We start from the raw sequence: 18,531 nt of genomic DNA, 5'->3' as shown, positions 1-18,531 counted from the left end.
GCAAGCCACGAACTTGCCTTCCAAATCTTGCAATCGGAACCCCTAGACCCGCCGAAGTCCACTGCCGTCAACCTTCCTCCTACCCTAGCCGACCTCCCTAGCTGCGTCGACCTTCTTCGACGACATTCCCCTTCTATCGGTTCGGAAGTTGCGACTTTTTGATCGCAAGCAACGACGAAGTTCGCTTGCTCTGAAGGTAACTTTCTCCCCTTACACGCGCTTCTTCGTCTGAGTCCCCTAAATTAAACAGGGGAACAGAGGATTTAGTTCTCCATGAGATTTTACTCTTCCATGAGTCATGTGATTAGGATTCAATGTAAATCCTTATTAAATTCTGCATAAATCCTGCCTGTATGAATCCTGTAACAGAAATTCTGCTAAGATTTTATTTTGAGTATAATTAATTATGATTAATTATGATTTTAATTATTTATAGTTAATTTTAAATTAAATATATTTAATTATAATTAGTTTGTAATTAATTATAAATCAAAACAGTTGATTTATAATTAATTTTAAATTAAAAATAATTAATTATAGATTAAAATATAATTAATTATGATTAGTTTTATAATTAATTGTAAATTAAATATATTTAATTAATAATTAATTTTATTTAATTATGAATTAAATATAATTAATTATAAATTAAGTCCATTTGATTTGTAACTAGTTATGAATTAAATATAATTAATTATATATTACATATAATTAATTATAAATATCACGTAAATTTAAACATCTAAGATCTCAATGTATACACTATACATGCATAACATGCAATTATGCTCACCATTGCATAGTTATCATCTCTTAGCATCCTCATCATGCAAGCAAAAGCCTGCACATGCTATGCATGTGCAATCATACTCTAAGATCAGTAATCATATGGCATATGCTATATGCGATCAGATCATAAATACACATTCCATTCTATCTAATCAATTCTACCGTACAATGATCAACATGCAAATTTAATTTCAATGTGCTTCGTTCTAGCTTGAAATACATGGTTTTTTGGCAAGTACAATAACCGAGACGTTGTCTCAATGAATAACTGTTGGAGAATGCTGAGGAATCTGGAGCTCGGAGGCAAGACAGTGGAGCCAGATGACGTCTGAAGTGGCTGAGGACAATGATCTGTATTCAGCTTCTGCTGAAGATTTTTCTACCGTAACTTGCTTCTTAATAGTCCAGGATACGAGATTGGGTCCTAGGAAGGTGCAATAGCCTGAGATGAACTTATGATCATTGGAGTCCGAAGCCCAGTCCGCATCAGCATAAGTTTTGAGTTGAAGATCACCGGAGAATAGAGGGAGGCTGAAGTGTATTATGCCTTTGATATAGCGTATAAGTCTTTTGAGGGCTTGAAAGCCTCGAGTTGTAGGATTATGCATATGTTGGCATATGGAGTTGGTAGCAAAATCGATGTCTGGACGAGTGATGGAGAGATATTGAAGTGAGCCGGTAAGTTTACGGTAGAGTTTTGGATCGGAGAATGGTTGAGTTGATCTGTTACAATGGCTGGATTTAGGAGTGATAGGAGTTGAGGCCAGCTTGCAGTCTGTGAACCCCGCAGTTCGTAGAAGCTTGGAGGCGTAGTAGGTCTGGTTTAGGGAGAAGCCGGAGGACTTTCAATGAACCTGTATTCCAAGGAATAAGGAGATATTTCCGAGTTGTTTGATCAAGAAATGAGATTTCAACTGATTGAGAAGAGATTGAATGGTTGGTTAATCGTTCCCTGTAACAAGAATTTCATCAACATAGATTAATAAGTAGATTTGAATGAGTGAGCAATGAAATATAAGTAAGGAGGGATCAGAACGACTAAAACCGAAGCCGAATGTCTAAAGAAAGTTGGTGAGCTTTTGGAACCATTGCCTGGGAGTTTGTTTGGGCCCTTAAAGTGAGTTTTGGAGTTTGCAGGCATGATTAAGAAAGTGAGCATCAACAAACCTGATAGGTTGTCGCATGAAGACAGTGTCCGGGAGATCTTCATGGAGAAAAGTATTAGAGACATCTAGCTGAAGCATCGACCAATTGCGTTGTAAAGCTAATGTAAGAAGTATGCGGATGGTTGGCATTTTGGTCTCGGGACTGAATGTTTCAGTATAGTTGGTGTGGTGTTGTTGATTGTAACCTTAAGCAACCAAATGAGGTTTGTAGCGGTCCAATTGACCATTTGGTATACATTTTGTCTTGAATGCCCATTTGCAGCCTAGAATAGGGGTATTGGGTGGAGGAGGCACAAGCGACCGGGTGGCTTGTTTTTGAAGAGCTAGAAACTCCTCAAACATAGCGAGACACCAATGTTGGAATTTGATAGCTTGAGAATAGGTGGTATGAGTGGTTTGAGTCTGGGTGTTGGCCGAGAGAGTGAAGATCTGCTTTGGTTTGCAAATTTCTGATTTTAATCAAGTTTGCATGGGATGAGTTGGTATGTTAGTTGAAGGAGCCATAGGAAAAATGGAGGTGGAGACAGGAATGGAGTGAGAGCTGGGAGGGGAAGATGAATAAGGCTGAGTGGGAGAAGTGAGATAATTAAGTTTGGGATAGGATATAGTTGATTCGGGTAAGGGGACAGGAATGGAATGGGGTTTAAGAAGAGATGGTGAGATAGATTGGTTGTGAGATAGGGATGATGTTGTAGATTGAGTTGCAGACAATTTGTAGGGACAAATGTGCTCATGGAAAACTAAATGTCGGGAGAATTGAATTTTACCTGAGAGAAGATTGAAACACTTGTAGCCTTTATATGATGACGAATATCCTAAAAAGATGCATTCTTGAGATATAGGGGATAATTTGTCAGGAGCATAGGGATGTAGCCAAGGAAAGCATAGGCAGCCGAAAATACGAAATGTGAGTAAGTTGGAAGTTTGCCGTGAAGTTTTTGATATGGTGTTTAAAGAGATATAGTTGTTGAGGGAAGCCTGTTTATGAGATAGTTGGCTGTGGATAGCGACTCCGCCAGAATTTATGAGAGAGATTGGAGGCATGCAACAAGGTGTGAGTAAGGTCGAGAAGATGGCGATGCTTGAACACAGCAGTGCCGTTTTGTTCAGTGGTGTGAGGGCAACATAATTGGTGAATTATTCCATATTCATGGAGGTAGTTTTTGAACTCATTACTAGTGAATTCACTGCCCCCATCAGATTGAAATATTCGAGTCTTGGTATGGAATCGATTTCTAATAAAATTGAAAAATTGTTTGAATTTCAAAAAGTTTTCCTGTTTGGAATGCATAAAGTATAACCAAGAATGTAAAGAGAAATCATCTATGAAAATTACATAATATTTGAAACCATCTAAAATTTGTTGTGGGGCGGGACCCCAGTAATCATAATGAATGAGACTGAACGGTTAAGAAGAAACAATACAGCTTTATTAAAAGGTAGTTTGTGACTTTTAGCCACATTACAACATGTACATGTGTATGAAGAAAGTAAAGAAGGAATGTCAGAAACTTGTTTAGCTAAAGAAGAAAGAGATCTATGGTGAGGGTGGCCAAGTCTCATGTACCAGAGATGTGTGGATGAAGGATAGGCATGAAGTGCAGTTGGCGTAGTCGTGGATGGTAGCTGAAAGTGGTACAAGCCATTATGAAGATGCCATGAAGAAGCGGTCGATTGTCCTGACTGTCCTCGATGAAAAACCCGTTAGCATCAAAATAAATGGAAACAAAGTTGTAGGAGGTGAGTTATGAAACATAAATTAAATTGTGTATGAGAGAGGGAACATGAAGAAGTTGTGTAGGCGAAGCTTATGAGCCATATCCAGGAGCGGAAGCAAGCCTTGTCCTGAATGTTGAATAGGTAATGATGTACCGTTGGCTATGGACACGGTATCTGCACCTTGAGATTGAGTCGATTGATAAAGATTGTTGTTATCCGGGGTAAGATGATAGGAAGCGCCAGAATCAAGAACCCAGCCTTGCGTGGTTGTAGGCGATGACCGAGCCATCATTGCACAGGATGGTTAAAGAGAAGTGGGAGCGTACTTAAAATTACATCGATGCCAGCAGTTTAGAGCAATGTGACCGATTTTCCTGCAAATTTGGCATGTGGGATGGTCTGAAGAAGTATTTGGAGAGTTCGATGGTGGCGGAAGTGAAGGAGAAGACTGAGACGAATTGTTCTTTGTTTTAAAGAACCAGTGCTAACAATGACCTCGAGTGGAATTGGGGTTGTTCATGTAGAGAGCAATAGAGCCGGATGAATAATTAGATTCTTGAAGCTGTTCTGGTTGTATGTTGATCTCTTCACTACATAAGAGTTAATAGAGAGTGTGAAGATCAATGGGTTGAAGGAATGTGCGTATGGAGGATTTATTGTATATGAGCGGGATGCCGTTAAGAATGTATAGGATAATGTCCTCCATGTCTAGCTTGGAGCCGGAAGCAGCAATGCTGTCCACAATGGTTTTGATTTGAGAAAGATATTGTTGCATAGAAGAGTTTTTCATTTTTATGGAGTGAAGTTTGTTTTTGAGTTGGATAACTCGAGAAAGATTTGTAGGTTGTAGGCGACGTTTAAGAATTGCCCACATCTCATGAGCGGTGTTGGAAGACAAGACATAGGGAAGGATCGAGGGGGAAATAGTGGAAAAGAAAGCGGAGATGAGATTACTGTCGATCAGTCGCTAAAGGTTGTAGTCGGGGCTGTTCTTGTCGAATGGAATGGAATCATCGCCTGTGAGGTGGCCGGCGAACCCATTCGCCGTGAAATGCTGAAGCAATTGGAGACGCCAAATCTGATAGGATTCGGAGGTGAGCTGAGTGGTGACAAGATTTTTGATGTTAGAAATAAAAAAATTTAGAGACGTAGGTATAACAAACGTGGAGAGGGAGGAAGAAAGAGTAGACGAAGGTCATTAGCGAGATTCTTGAACGGATTCTTGATCCCCCATGTCTCTCTGATACCATGTGAGAAAGTGACGAGCGCAGAGAACGAAAGGAAAAGAGAAGGAAAACAAAACAGTAAAAGATTGTACTATTCATATGTAAAGCAGTGTACATGCGAGTATATAATTATATGTAGAGCTAAAGTAACAATGGGTCTTTAATAATATATGCACATATATTGTGAGATACATATAGATAGATAAACACACAAATATAAATATACATGAATGCATATATATATATATATATATATATATAATAGGAAAGTTTGTTTAGTACAAGTTTTTAGAGTAAAGGATATTTTTAGGATTAATATTAAGCTGATATATTTTTCAATTGTTCATGAAAATATTAACAAAATATATTGAAACTATGTTTCTTAGTGAATAAGAGTTTTGAAAGATGTACTTTTGATGGATGAGATCCCTTTGGACATAAGTGAGATGTTTTAAGATCATTGATGCTTGTTATTACAAAAGTCCAACCCATTGCCTGAAGATAATGCCGTTGCTGAGGATACCGGGCGGATCAGCTTAGTAACCAAGAAGCGATTCAACAAACAGCTCTATGCCGAGCGTGAATCTTTCATAGCTGTTTTTGACAGAAGGCGTCTGAGAGTTGGTGGTCCATTTCATGCCGACGACGAGTAGCACAAAGATCTGGAACCACTGCAGATGATTAACAGGTTACATTAATCTCAAAATTCCTCCTCTCCAAGCTCTGAGCTTTCAATGATGCGCTAGTACTGTATAGCCGCCTTTGACCACAAATGTAAAATTATCATTTTTTAATTATATTAAAATATTTTATTTAAATCTTAACAATAATTTAATATAATTATTTTAAAATAACACTAATGCATATGTTATAATTAATTTAACAATTTTAGAATTTCTACTAATTAAATATATTTTTTAACTTTATTCCTTATGAAACTTAATAGTCATATCATGATAAAAATAAATAAATTAATTAGTTATTCATTCTAAATTGCATTCATCCAAATAATAATAATAATAATTGTTTAAATTAAATGGCCACAGAAAAAAAAATTAAATCAAATTTAATATGCTAAAAAATAAATTATTTTTTATTTGATTAAATCTTGATTTAAATTGTTCGTCAAGGTCAATAAAAAAATAAAAAAAATGTTCGCCAAAGTCAATAACATGCCATCTAGGTTTCTCATCCGGAAAGTGAGCACGAACTCGTCCCACTATAAAAGAGCACGAGCCGGAGCCGCTCGATTTCTCATCCGTCTGATTCTTTATTTTTCCCACCCAGTTCTCATATTCCCGCCTGTGAATGTCGTTTCCATCTGAATGGAAAGTTCTCATTTTCCGCCATTTGGATCCCATATTTCAAAATTAGGACAATTTTCATTAATGAAAAGATGCCTTCATTTGAAATGAGGTAATGAAAATAAACTATATGAATTAACTTAAAAAGCAAACATTTGGATATCATATTTTCTACATTAATGAAAACGTGTTGATGGAAATTTAATATACATGCGTTAAATTATTATTAATTTTGTTAAAAATACCTTAAAGTATAATAATTTCTCTTATGCTGTACCGTGAAACTATGCCATTTGTTGCCTCCAGAGTTGTCAACGAGTTCAATATTGTTTTTGCCTGGCAGACCCTATTTTTTAGGCTTAGAACAATGATAATTAGCTAATAATTGAAGCAAGCAGGTTTCTTCTTCCCCCCTACAATATATATAAATGGACCGCAAACTGAAGTAAAAAGCCTCCATTGTTGTTGTTGAGCTCATCCTTCTTCCCAATGAATCTCATCACTCCCTCCATCATCATCTTCTTCTTCTTCTTCTTTCTCTGCAACTCATCACCCTCCCATTCTCCTCAAACCACCGCTTCCATCGACCAACTCGCTCTCCTTCACTTCAAATCCCTTCTCACTGACCCCACCAACTCTCTCTCCTCATGGAACTCCTCCCTCCATTTCTGTCAATGGCAAGGAGTCAATTGCAGCATTACTGGCCGAGTCACAAGACTCAGACTCATCTCGCTTCAGCTCGCTGGTCCCATTTCACCAAGCATTTGCAATCTTACCTTCCTCGAATCGCTTGAGCTTGTCGATAACAATCTCATTGGCACTATTCCGGCCGAGATTGACCGACTTTCCAATCTCGTGAATCTAACCCTGAAGTTGAATTATCTCACCGGCGAGATTCCGACGAGTATTGTTCGTTGTTCGAATCTGCAGTTTGTTCATTTGAGGAGTAATTTGTTTACAGGCGAAATCCCTAGGGAGATCGGCTTGATGTCTAATTTGCAGGTATGGCTTTATGTGTTCCAATGATTTTGTTTTTTGTTTGAATGGGATAAAAGCTAGATTATATATTACAAGAAATTTCGTATGCGAGAAAAATAAGAAGTATTAAATCATAACAATAGTAACATCAAGCCTTCATCACACTACATGAACTTTTCTCTTGGTTTAGTAGGAGCCTCCTGCCATTTCTTGAGTTCGACAGGTTCATGGCCTTCTTGACTGATTTTTGATTAATTTTGCTGTCGACAAATTCTGTAATTTTGGATTATTTTTTCTTTGCAAACTTTCGTTAATTTGGGTGATTATAGCTTTGTAAATTTTTATTTTAGCCCATTTTGGGCCTTTGTTTATAATTTCTTTTTTGAGCTAATGAAATTTGGCCTAGTTCCAAAAAAAAAGGACCTCTCAACTGCAATGATAAAATTTAATTTAATGTTTATGCTTCATTAGTCAAGACTATTTAATACATCTTAAAATTTAATTTCAATATATTTACAAAACTTGTATGTCTTGATAATTAATTAATTATTTTAAAATTTTTTATGCCTACAAATAGTGATCAAATGGTTAAAAAAATTTGAAATCATTTATGCCACTATCCTATGCATTAGGATATGTTTTTATATAAAAAATTTAAATTTCTAGTCTTTTTTTTTTAATATTTAAAAATTATTTTTATTAATGTATCTTTTAAACAAAAAAAAGGTAAATGGCTCTTTTTAAAAAGCCTTTTAAGTGGTCCAAAAAAATAAACCCGCTTGTACCGACAGATGCCAATTTTTTTTATATTTTTGTGCATCACTAAGACTTAAGATATAATCTCTATCTTCTCAAATTTTATAGCAGACAACAATCTTTGAATACTATTAACTGACTTTGGCTTTTTTCTTCACATTTGGCTTTATGTTCAACTCCCTAAGTCACGAGTCAAACAAGAACATTTCAGCTTATATTCAAAGAACTAAGCTAAAAAAAGCGCTGATTTGTTCATTTGCTGCTCATTTTGACTGTAGGGAATCAACTTGTGGGAAAACAACATCACTGGAACAATCCCCGTTTCCATTGGTAACATATCGTCTCTAAAGTTTATTGACTTCACTGAAAATATGCTGGTAGGCTCCATTCCTGAGAGCATAGGAAGATTGCCTAATCTCCAGATTCTGGAAATGGAAGGAAACAAGTTCACTGGGGAGCTTCCTCCCTCTTTCTTCAACCTCTCATCACTCTCTAATGTTTACTTAAGATTCAACAACTTGGAAGGAACTTTGCCTTCATCAATGTTTATCACATTGCCATATTTAAAGCATTTCCAGCTGAGCGACAATAACTTTCATGGTTCAATTCCAGCCTCAGTTTCCAATGCAACTCATCTTATTGAACTTGACCTCTTAGGAAATGGATTCAGTGGAATCATACCCTCGAAGCTTGGAAATTCACAATATTTAAGGCGGGTGTCGCTTTCTTCAAATCAGCTAGAAGCTAATGAGGTCAGTGACTGGGATTTCATGGAGTCATTGACCAACTGTAGCTATTTAGTGACACTTGAACTGCTTGATAACAAACTAGGAGGTGTTCTTCCAGCTTCTTTAGCAAATCTTTCTTCTGGGATTACTACGCTTTCGATTGCTCAAAATCAGATCACAGGGAATCTTCCTGCTGAAATCGGCAACCTTGTCAATCTTACAAGGTTTGAAGCTTATGACAATCTCTTGACAGGTTCCTTGCCACCCTCCATTGGTAGGCTTAAGAGCCTACATAAGTTGAGTTTTCAAGGAAACAAATTTAATGGCCAAATTCCTGACTCCCTGAGTAACCTTTTTGAGTTGAATCAGCTTCACTTGCAGAACAACATGTTTGGTGGAAGCATACCTGCCAGTTTTGGAAAGCTTGAGAACTTGCAGGAGTTGGATCTGTCTTGGAACAGATTCAATGGTGAAATCCCCGAAGAAGTGCTCAGTATTCAGTCTCTTTCAGTGCACCTTGACTTGTCAAATAATCTGCTTACAGGGAGTTTGCCGGCAGAAATTGGCAAACTGAGAAATCTGAATTGGTTTGCAGCTGCCAATAACAAGCTATCAGGTGAAATACCAACTAGTCTTGGAAATTGCATGAGCATAGAATATCTATTTCTGCAAGGCAATTCATTCCAAGGCGCCATTCCTCAATCTTTGAGCTTCTTGAACGGCCTGCGTGAATTAGATCTTTCACACAATAATCTTGATCAGAATATTCCAATGTTTTTGGAGGATTTCAAGGTGCTTCAGCTTTTGAATCTATCATTCAATGAATTGAAAGGTGAAGTACCAGCAAATGGTGTCTTCAAGAACTCTACTGCAGTGTCACTATATGGGAACAAGCAGCTATGCGGAGATGATAAAAAGCTCCATTTGCCATTATGTGATCATGAGCATTCTAGCAGTTCAAATGGAAAAAAACATCTAAAGCTTGCACTCAAGATAGTCATTCCATTCATTGGTATTCTCTTATGTTTATCATTTGGTATAATTATTTTCATCATTTTATGTCATTCCAAACGCAAGCAGAAGAAGCTCTCTTTCAATCTATTGAAAGGTCAATTCAGAAGAACTTCATATGCTGAACTTCTAAAAGCAACAGATCAGTTCTCTTCTTCTAATCTGATTGGAGTTGGGAGCTTTGGCTCTGTTTACAAAGGAATTATAGAACCTGGTGACACCATTGTTGCTGTGAAGGTATTGAATCTAGAGCGAGAAGGTGCATTAAAGAGTTTCATGACAGAATGCAAAGCATTGAGAGATATTCGGCATCGAAATCTTGTTAAGATATTGACAGTTTGCTCATCTATAGATTTCAGTGGGAATAGTTTCATAGCATTAGTACTTCAGTACATGCCTAATGGAAGCTTGGACCATTGGCTTCATCAAAGGGGATCAGTTACTGAAACAAATATGTTAATCTTCCTCCAAAGATTGAGCATAGCAATTGATGTGGCTTCTGCACTTGATTATCTGCATAATCTTGGTCATGCACCAATTGTGCATTGCGATTTGAAGCCGAGCAATGTCCTTCTAGACGAGGAAATGAGTGCTCATTTGGGTGATTTTGGGTTAGCTAAGACCCTTCTTGACATAGATGAGAATCAAGCTGCATCGATTGGGATAAAAGGGACCATTGGATATGTTCCTCCAGGTGAGTTTTCCAATACTCTCAGCAGCTCAAGTTTGATAATTTAGTAGTTAGCTTATTTTGAGTTAATATGAAAGGTCTATTTCAAATGAAAAAAGAAATTATCACGACTTACTAAAGATATGTTATGACTGATATTCTTAGATTTGTCATATTAAAAATTTATGTTGAAATCTATTAACAGTTCAATTTAATTTATTATTTTATTTATACTAACAACAACAACATCATCATCAAACTTTTATCCCACTACAAGACCAGAGGCTGTACCAGCTTTAGTCTCAGGAGGGCAAGTGTCAAATTTATAAAAAAATAAGAATATATATTGGAGTGCAAAAATAATTTATTTTGCACATAATCACTTTTCACAGACCTGTTTGTTAGTGTTATAAAAGTTCAACATAACTGGATAAACATAGTGGGTGGCCAAGAGGATTTAAAATGTTAATGAATTCGAGAAATATAAATATATTTGTTATTTGATATAATACATGTATATTTATTCAAAGAATTCAGAATTATGCAACATCTAACTTATTCTAGGATAAACTCTTGCAGAATATGGAATGGGAAGTAAATCTTCTCCTCAAGGAGATGTATACAGCTATGGAGTAATGTTGCTTGAGCTGTTCACAGGAAGAAGGCCAACAGATGAAATATTTAAGCATGATCTAAGTCTAAGGGATTATGCAGAGAGTTCAGATATTGATAATCTCATGGAGATCATTGATCCATGCCTTATATCAGAAGCTCAAAATAGAGTTCAGGACAACAGGTTTGATATGCTTGAGGAACTCAAATGCTTAGATTCAGTTATAAGAATAGGTCTTTTATGTTCTTTGGATAATCCAAAGCAGCGTATGGAAGTAGTTGATGTGATAAATCAACTGAATGTAATTAGAAAGACACTTGAAAACTTACTGAATTTCTAAATGTATGTAAAAAGATGAAGTTTTGATTATGAAATGGAAATGTATCAGTGAATAAGTCATGAAAGTTATTAAAAGTATTTAACTTTCATAGCAATTTTTCTGAATTCCTCTTGTTAGACGAACCACTTGTGGCTTCACTTGAAAAATGGTCATTTGTAATTGTATAATTAAGCAAAGAAGCTTGAACTTTTTTTTTAATACTCGATGTCTGAATAAACAAGTGTTGACCTTCAGATTATAGCCAAAAGAAACAAAAATGAGAAGAATACACAACATACCTATACTGAATCTTTTCCCAAAATCGTGAAAAATCCCGCTGAAATATTGTGTACGCGGCGCTGTCTGAGTCGCATCCCGTGATTCCTGCTCAAATCTTGCAAATCCGCTCCATTTGTTCGCTCCAATACGGCTATTAAAGAAGCGATGAACGAAGAGCTTCCTGATGCCAAACTCCATTCGTTGCTTTCGATCTTTAAATCCGACGCCAACCTCATAGCAGCCAACACCCCTTTCTCCTTGCTCTTCCTTGTACTTATCTCCTTTTCCCTTGCACTTAACCTGAGCTCGATTCTCCACTCCCGATCGGCACCAGTGTTCATCCCGACTCCTCTGTCCCTACGGCAAGCCACGAACTTGCCTTCCAAATCTTGCAATCAGAAGCCCTAGACCCGCCGAAGTCCACTGCGTCGACCCTCTTCGACGGCATTCCCCTTCTATCGGTTCGAAAGTTGCGACTTTTTGATCGTGTTGTCCCAACCGTCACATAAATTTAAACATCTAAAATCTCAATGTATATACTATACATGCATAACATGCAATGTAATCATAAGAAATGTTTTTTCTTAGTAAATTAGAGTTTCGAAGGATGTACTTTTGAAGGATGAGATCCCTTTGGACATAAGTGAGAAGTTTTAAGATCATTGAATGAATTTTTTGAAGGTTAAGCAAGTTTTAAGATCTTTGAATACTAATAAGAAATACTTTTGTGTAAATTTATAACAATCAATTAATGTTACCAGATGATCAGTATGATAGCTATTCATGATATAGATATATGGTACAAAAGAATATATCATTCACCTGAAATCATGACATATATCAATATCTATGGTTTGTACCTATAAGTTTTAGTCTAGAAGTTATGTCCAAATGATTGAATATTATAATCCAAAAATAAATTGTACCATATGTTTAAGTCTAGCATTTATGTTCAAATTGATAGGTTTACATAACATAGATATACCTACTCATTTTTACCACCAAACATCAAGTCTAGAAGATAATATGATAAGGAAATGTCAACCATTATTAGATTTCATTAATTATTAAGCTACATTTATATTTGTTATGATATATAAATCCAAGTGTCGTGCAACAAAAATCACTCACGATAATGTCAAGTTTTGGAATGTCAAAATGGCTACATATGGAAAAAAAAAATATTGAGTGAAATAATTAGGCAATGATATAGCATATGTAAGATAATGAAATAGTCTTAGATATGCTTAAGTATTTACACTAAGTGAAATACTTTTCAAAAACAAATATATTACATTAGTGCAACATGATGGAAAGAAAGGGAAGACGAAAGTTAACATTGCTAGATGAGTAGAATGCCAAAATTCATGGACTGTATGGACAACATTTTAGTCATTATTGATGTCATTTTATGACATAAATATTCTGAATAATATGTTGCTGAATGATCTTTGAAGATGAAATTGTTAGGAAACACTTGAAGATTTCAAGTTAAAACTAACGATCTTAACAAAAATAGCAAGAACAATCAACCAAACCAAAGAAAAAACAGGAAAAAGAGTAGTTTTTATTAGAATAATCAACTAATGGAAGGAAAATAACAAGATACAATTGATCCTCTATTTGAGAGGAGGATCTATCTCTCTCAAATCTCTAGATGCTGCTAGAGTCCAAAAACCTAAGAGATCTCAAATTTCAGCCAAATTCAAGATGCCCTAACCCTAGGAAAACAAACTATTTAATGCATACAATCCAAAAGAAATTTTCTAAACAGCTCATACTTTGAAATTTCCTTCCTAACTGCCTTTAAAAACCTTCCTAAGCATCTATGTTAGACTATATTGATCTAACATAAATCCTTGCATTTCTAACATGTTCTAGAATTTCTCCTTTTCTGATTAAGATTTATGTTTTTGAACCTCTAATGCATTAATTTGTTTGAATTTATTTTGTTTCTTTCAGGTTGATACAAGTGGATTTTCAATAAGTACCAACATGAAACAATGTGCATCATCTTTGATAGTTGGTCCAGGAGCTGGCTATAATTTGGTTAGTTCTCTATTTCTTCCTCAGCCATAGTAGGAATTTACTTTATACATTATTCGCTACCTTTCAATTTGAAACTTCTTCTTAGACCTTCTTTGGTTTTATGCTTTTGTGGATTTGCATCATGTTGAATTAGAAGTTTATAAATTGTGAAGTGCGTGTGAATTTAGGCTTGATAAGATTTGTCTGACTGGGCAGAATGTTTTTTTCAACTGATATGTTAATTTAAGCTTTGTTTGGGACGGCTTTCTTTATGCTTCTAAAAGCAGCTTTCTAGTGCAAAACAGTAAGAAAGCCGTCCCGCCTTAGTATTCATGAAGCAATATCCATATAAATGTCTTTCTTGTGTTTCAATGCCTAGAAAAATAAAAAGCATAGTTCACAACAAAATCTCAACTTTTTTTTGGCAAATTCCTAATAATTTGATTGTGGTATGGTGCAAATACATGATTTACGCACTTTCAAAAGATGCTTTAGATGTTCGCTTTGTAAAAAAATACAAAATCAAGGTATTATTCATATAATTCCCCTTTTATTTTATGGAAGAATTTACTCAATGTGCTGCTTGTTATTACATAAGTCCAACCCATTGCCTGAAGATAATGCCATTGCTGAGGATACCGAATGGATCAGCTTAGAAACCAAGAAGTGATTCAATGAACAGCTCCATGCCGAGCGTGAATCTTTCAGAGCTATTTTTGACAAAAGGCAACTGCGAGTTAGTGGTCTATTTCATGCCGATGATGACTAGTACAGAGATCTGGAACCACTGCAGATGACTACATGTTACATAAATATCAAAATTCCTCCTCTTCAAGCTGCGAGCTTTCAATGCTGTGCTAGTACTAGAATAGGCTTACTTGGAATGTATACTTGCTCTCATGACTTCATTGATATCAACCTATACTAGAAATTTTAGTTTATTTGCACCATCCATTTTGTTGGTCATAAAATTGATGTTCTAAGAGAATTGTAATGGGTCAGAATGTATTTTGAGTGATGTGACAAGAAAATACATCCCACTTATGTATGTTAATGATGTATATAATCTTTCACTCCAAGAAATGTAGAAGTAGGTGCTTTTTTTGTGAAGAAAAAGGAAAATATTATGTACTCTCACCATATTCAAGGTTTGTGAAGTGTGACAAAGCTGCTGCTAACGGCTCCAACTAGTGCTCCACTTCTCTTCATTATTCCCTTATGTTAAACAGTCTTCCATATTGCGCCTCTTTTAGCATACATTTGAGGGATTTAGCATAATTAATATGCATTCGTCTTCTTGTATTAAAAGGAAGCACTGTAGCAACTTATCACATACAGTTTTTACTGAAATGTGAATATTGCTATGTTTCCACATTCTCTTCCTTTGCTAGAACATATTTTTTGTCTTCAGCTTTGTTTGCAGGTTCAGGAACTGTTCCACCGCTGGCTTGAACCTTTCAACATGGTATCAGAGCCACAAGCTTAATAGCCATTCTCCTTCTTCATTCATGGCTGAATCCACCGACTCAGCCATTAACTCTCAGGTTGCTGCTCAAAATCCAATAGCAGCTCATTCTATTCCTCCCTCCCTTAAATTCCTTGTTTCAAACATAAAAAATGTTGTTCATACCCAACTTCTTGCGGATAACTATCCCACATGGTGAGCTCAAATCTACAAACTGTTTGCTGCTAATGGTTTTTCCAACTATTTAGATGGCTCCAATGCCTGTCTGTCGAAACACATCCTCTCAAAAAAATGGCCAAGCTATCTTAAATCTTGAATACACTCTATGGTTACTTGTTGATCAAAACCTTGATGTTTTTATGCTTTCTACAATCTCCTCCATTTTGTTGCATATACTAAATCTTGATACTTGCTGTGCCATTTGGTTTACACTTGAAAAACGGCTCCACTCCACGAACCGATCCAGAGTTATACAACTTACAAATGAATTGCATTCCAGTTCCATGAAAAACCAGACAATGGCTGAGTATCTCTCTGTCGTCAATCATCTCGTCGACAATATTACTGCTGCTAGCAGCTCCCTTAACACAGAGGATATCATATTGTACATGCTGAATGAGCTCCCATCAAACTACCAAGCCTTCAAGATTGTCATTCAAACAAAGCTTACTCCGATCAATTTGGATGCCTTATATTCACTCCTAAGCAGTGAAGAAATTAACTTGGCTACTGAAGCATCAAAAGAAATCAAGCTATTCTAGTATTTCTCTGGCAACGAGCATCAGTTTGCTCTTACCTCTACTAAAACCTTGGTTGTTGGTGCTTCTTTCATGGTCACAGACATGGATGCTCCTCCGATGCTTCCCCTCGCCAGCTTCCTCCAAGACAACCTATTAATTGTCAAATTTGTGGAAAGCGCGGTCACTCCGCTCTTACATGTTGGCACAAAATAAACCTTCAGTATACTTAAAATATGCAGGCCATGCTCTCCGACGTCGTTCCCCCACCCCCGCCCCCCCAACAAAGGCTTACTTCATACTCCTTATTGTATGCTCTCTCTTCATCCTCTTGTTCATGTTCCGAATCTATCCCATAATCTCGTTTCTATCACTAAACTCATTTCTGAGCATGATCTTATCATCTCTTTTGATCATGATGGTTATATTATTCAGAATTGTCAAACTCTGCTCAAAGGGACATGCCCTAATAGCTTATATCTCATTCCTTGTCACTGCACTCCCGTCTCTTCCTCGTCTTTGGTTGCTCTACATACTATTCGGAGTCATCTGAACTTTGGCATCGTCGTATGGGTTAGTCCCACTCTATTAATATTTCAGCTATTTTAAAACTATTTCCTGAATTATGTATTCGACCTTACTCTTCAAAACAATTTTGTAACTCTTGTGCTCTTGCAAAGAGCCATAGACTTTCATTTAATGAATAAAAAAGCTTTTCTTCTGCACCTCTTGAATTACTTCATGCTGATATTTGGGGAAAAAAAGCTTTTCATCCGATCAGATTGCCGATATCCTAACGAAGGCTCTACCTCTTACCATATTCAATTATCTTCGAGACAAATTGACGGTTCGTTCACCCATCAACTTGAGGGTGCTTGACAAAGTTGCTACTAACGGCTCCAACTAGTGCTCCACTTCTCTTCATTATCCGCTTCCGTTAAACCGTCTGCCATCTTGCGCCTCTTTTAGTAGACATTTGAGAGCATTAGCGTAATTAATATGCAGCTGTCTTCTTGTATTAAAAGGAAGCACTGTAGCAACTTCTTACAAACAATTTATGCTGAAATGTGAATATTGTTATGTTTCTGCATTCTCTTCTTCTACTATAACTTCTTATGCTAGAACTTCTTCTTTGTCTTCAGCTTTGTTTCCACATTCTATTCCAACGCTGGCTTGAGCCTTTCAACAAAGTGGATATTGATTGAAATAATTTGCTAATGCAGCTTGTAAAGGTTTATTATATGCTTAGTTTATTATAAGCTTGTAATTTTTCACTCCACGGCTTAGGGTGATTGGGAACCCTTCATCTCGGGTTCGAATCCCCTCTACTACGGTCTCTTCTCTTTAATAGTACAGAGCAAGTATGGGCCTGATGCCGGTGAATAGCCTCGTTAGGTTCCGCTGAGGGATTATTTATGCCGCCAAGTGTTACCTATAGAGTGGCAGCAGGTAGATACCCCCGTTCCTAAAAAAAATATCATCATTTATTGTGCACTTACATAAATATTGTTTATATAAGAATGAATAAAAAAAAAAAACTTGCAAGTTGCAATGCAAGTTGGTACCTCAAGTCTCTGCTACAAATATAAAATTGTCATTTTTTAATTATATTTATAAATTTTAATTAAATCTAAACAATAAATTAATATAATTATTTTTAAAATAACACTATATATATGTTATAAATTTAACAATTTTAGAATTTCTACCAATTTAATATATTTTTTAACTTTATTCCTTTTGAAACTTAATAGTCATATCATGATAAAAATAAAGAAATTAATTAGATATTCATTCTAAATTGCATTCATCCAAATAATAATAATAATTGTTTAAATTAAATGGCCACAGAAAAAAAAATTAAATCAAAATTTAATATGCTAAAAATTAAATTATTTTTATTTGATTAAATCTTGATTTAAATTGTTCATCAAGGTCATTAAAAAATTTAAAAAAAAAATTTGTTCGTTAAAGTCAATAACATGCCATCTTGGTTTCTCATCTGGAAAGCGAGCTCGAACTCGGACTCATCCCACTATAAACAAGCGCGAGCCGGAGCCGCTCGATTTCTCATTTGACCGATATTATATTTTTCCCGACCAATTCTCATATTCCCGCCTGTTAATGTTGCATCCATCTGAATGGAAAGTTCTCATTTTCCGCCATTTGGATCCCATATTTCAAAATTAGGACAGTTTGCATTAATGAAAAAAATGCCTTCACCTGAAACAAGGCAATGGAAATAAACTATATGAATTAACATGAAAAGCAACCAGTTGGATCTCATATTACAAGCAAGCTGTCATCTTTTATACATTAATAAAAAATGCGTGGATGGAAATTTAATATACATGTGTGAAAGTATTTCTAATTTTTTAAAAATACCTTAAGTATAATAATTTCTAGCCGGCTCTTGAGCTTCATCAAGCTCGAACTCGAGCTCACGGCTCAATAAGCTCGGCTGATGAGCTCGTTAACGAGTTGAGCTCGAGCAGGCTCGGCTCACTTACAGCCCGAATTCCAAGTAGCTATAATTTATTAGATATGATTGGAAATTTCACTTTATATCTCTCATGATATCAAAATTCAAATAAAACTCTCAAAATGCAACCGAGGGAGCAATGGTCTCATATTTTGAAGTGCTTTGCTTATTCTGAGTCCTAACCTTGACTGATATTCTTTCAGTCGATTTTGTTTTTTTCTTGTATTTTTTGTGTTTTTCACCTTTTTCTTTTGTTTTGAG

At 35.9% G+C, this 18,531-nt stretch overlaps 2 protein-coding genes across 2 annotated transcripts; one reads left to right on the top strand and one right to left on the bottom strand.

The window, feature by feature from the left end:
- Positions 1–1,046: 1,046 nt before the first annotated feature.
- Positions 1,047–2,084, bottom strand: LOC110097612 (uncharacterized mitochondrial protein AtMg00810-like). The gene is made up of 3 exons (XM_020824106.1): positions 1,957–2,084; positions 1,644–1,741; positions 1,047–1,564 (listed from the first exon to the last, which is right to left on the bottom strand). The coding sequence occupies exons 1-3, from the start codon at positions 2,082–2,084 to the stop codon at positions 1,047–1,049; spliced, it is 744 nt and encodes a 247-aa protein (XP_020679765.1).
- Positions 2,085–6,693: 4,609 nt separating this feature from the next.
- LOC110097613 (probable LRR receptor-like serine/threonine-protein kinase At3g47570) lies at positions 6,694–15,812 on the top strand. Its single transcript, XM_020824107.2, has 7 exons — positions 6,694–7,206; positions 8,217–10,371; positions 10,927–11,261; positions 13,521–13,607; positions 14,185–14,252; positions 15,010–15,130; positions 15,300–15,812. Exons 1-7 carry the CDS (start codon positions 6,694–6,696, stop codon positions 15,810–15,812), a joined length of 3,792 nt encoding a protein of 1,263 aa, XP_020679766.2.
- Positions 15,813–18,531: the final 2,719 nt, after the last annotated feature.

This window comes from Dendrobium catenatum, unplaced genomic scaffold (genome assembly GCF_001605985.2).
Source record: "Dendrobium catenatum unplaced genomic scaffold, ASM160598v2 fragScaff_scaffold_1659, whole genome shotgun sequence".
Taxonomy (NCBI): Eukaryota; Viridiplantae; Streptophyta; class Magnoliopsida; order Asparagales; family Orchidaceae; genus Dendrobium; species Dendrobium catenatum.
Note: the sequence above shows the minus strand (reverse complement) of the source record. Positions and strands in the feature narration are given on the sequence as shown.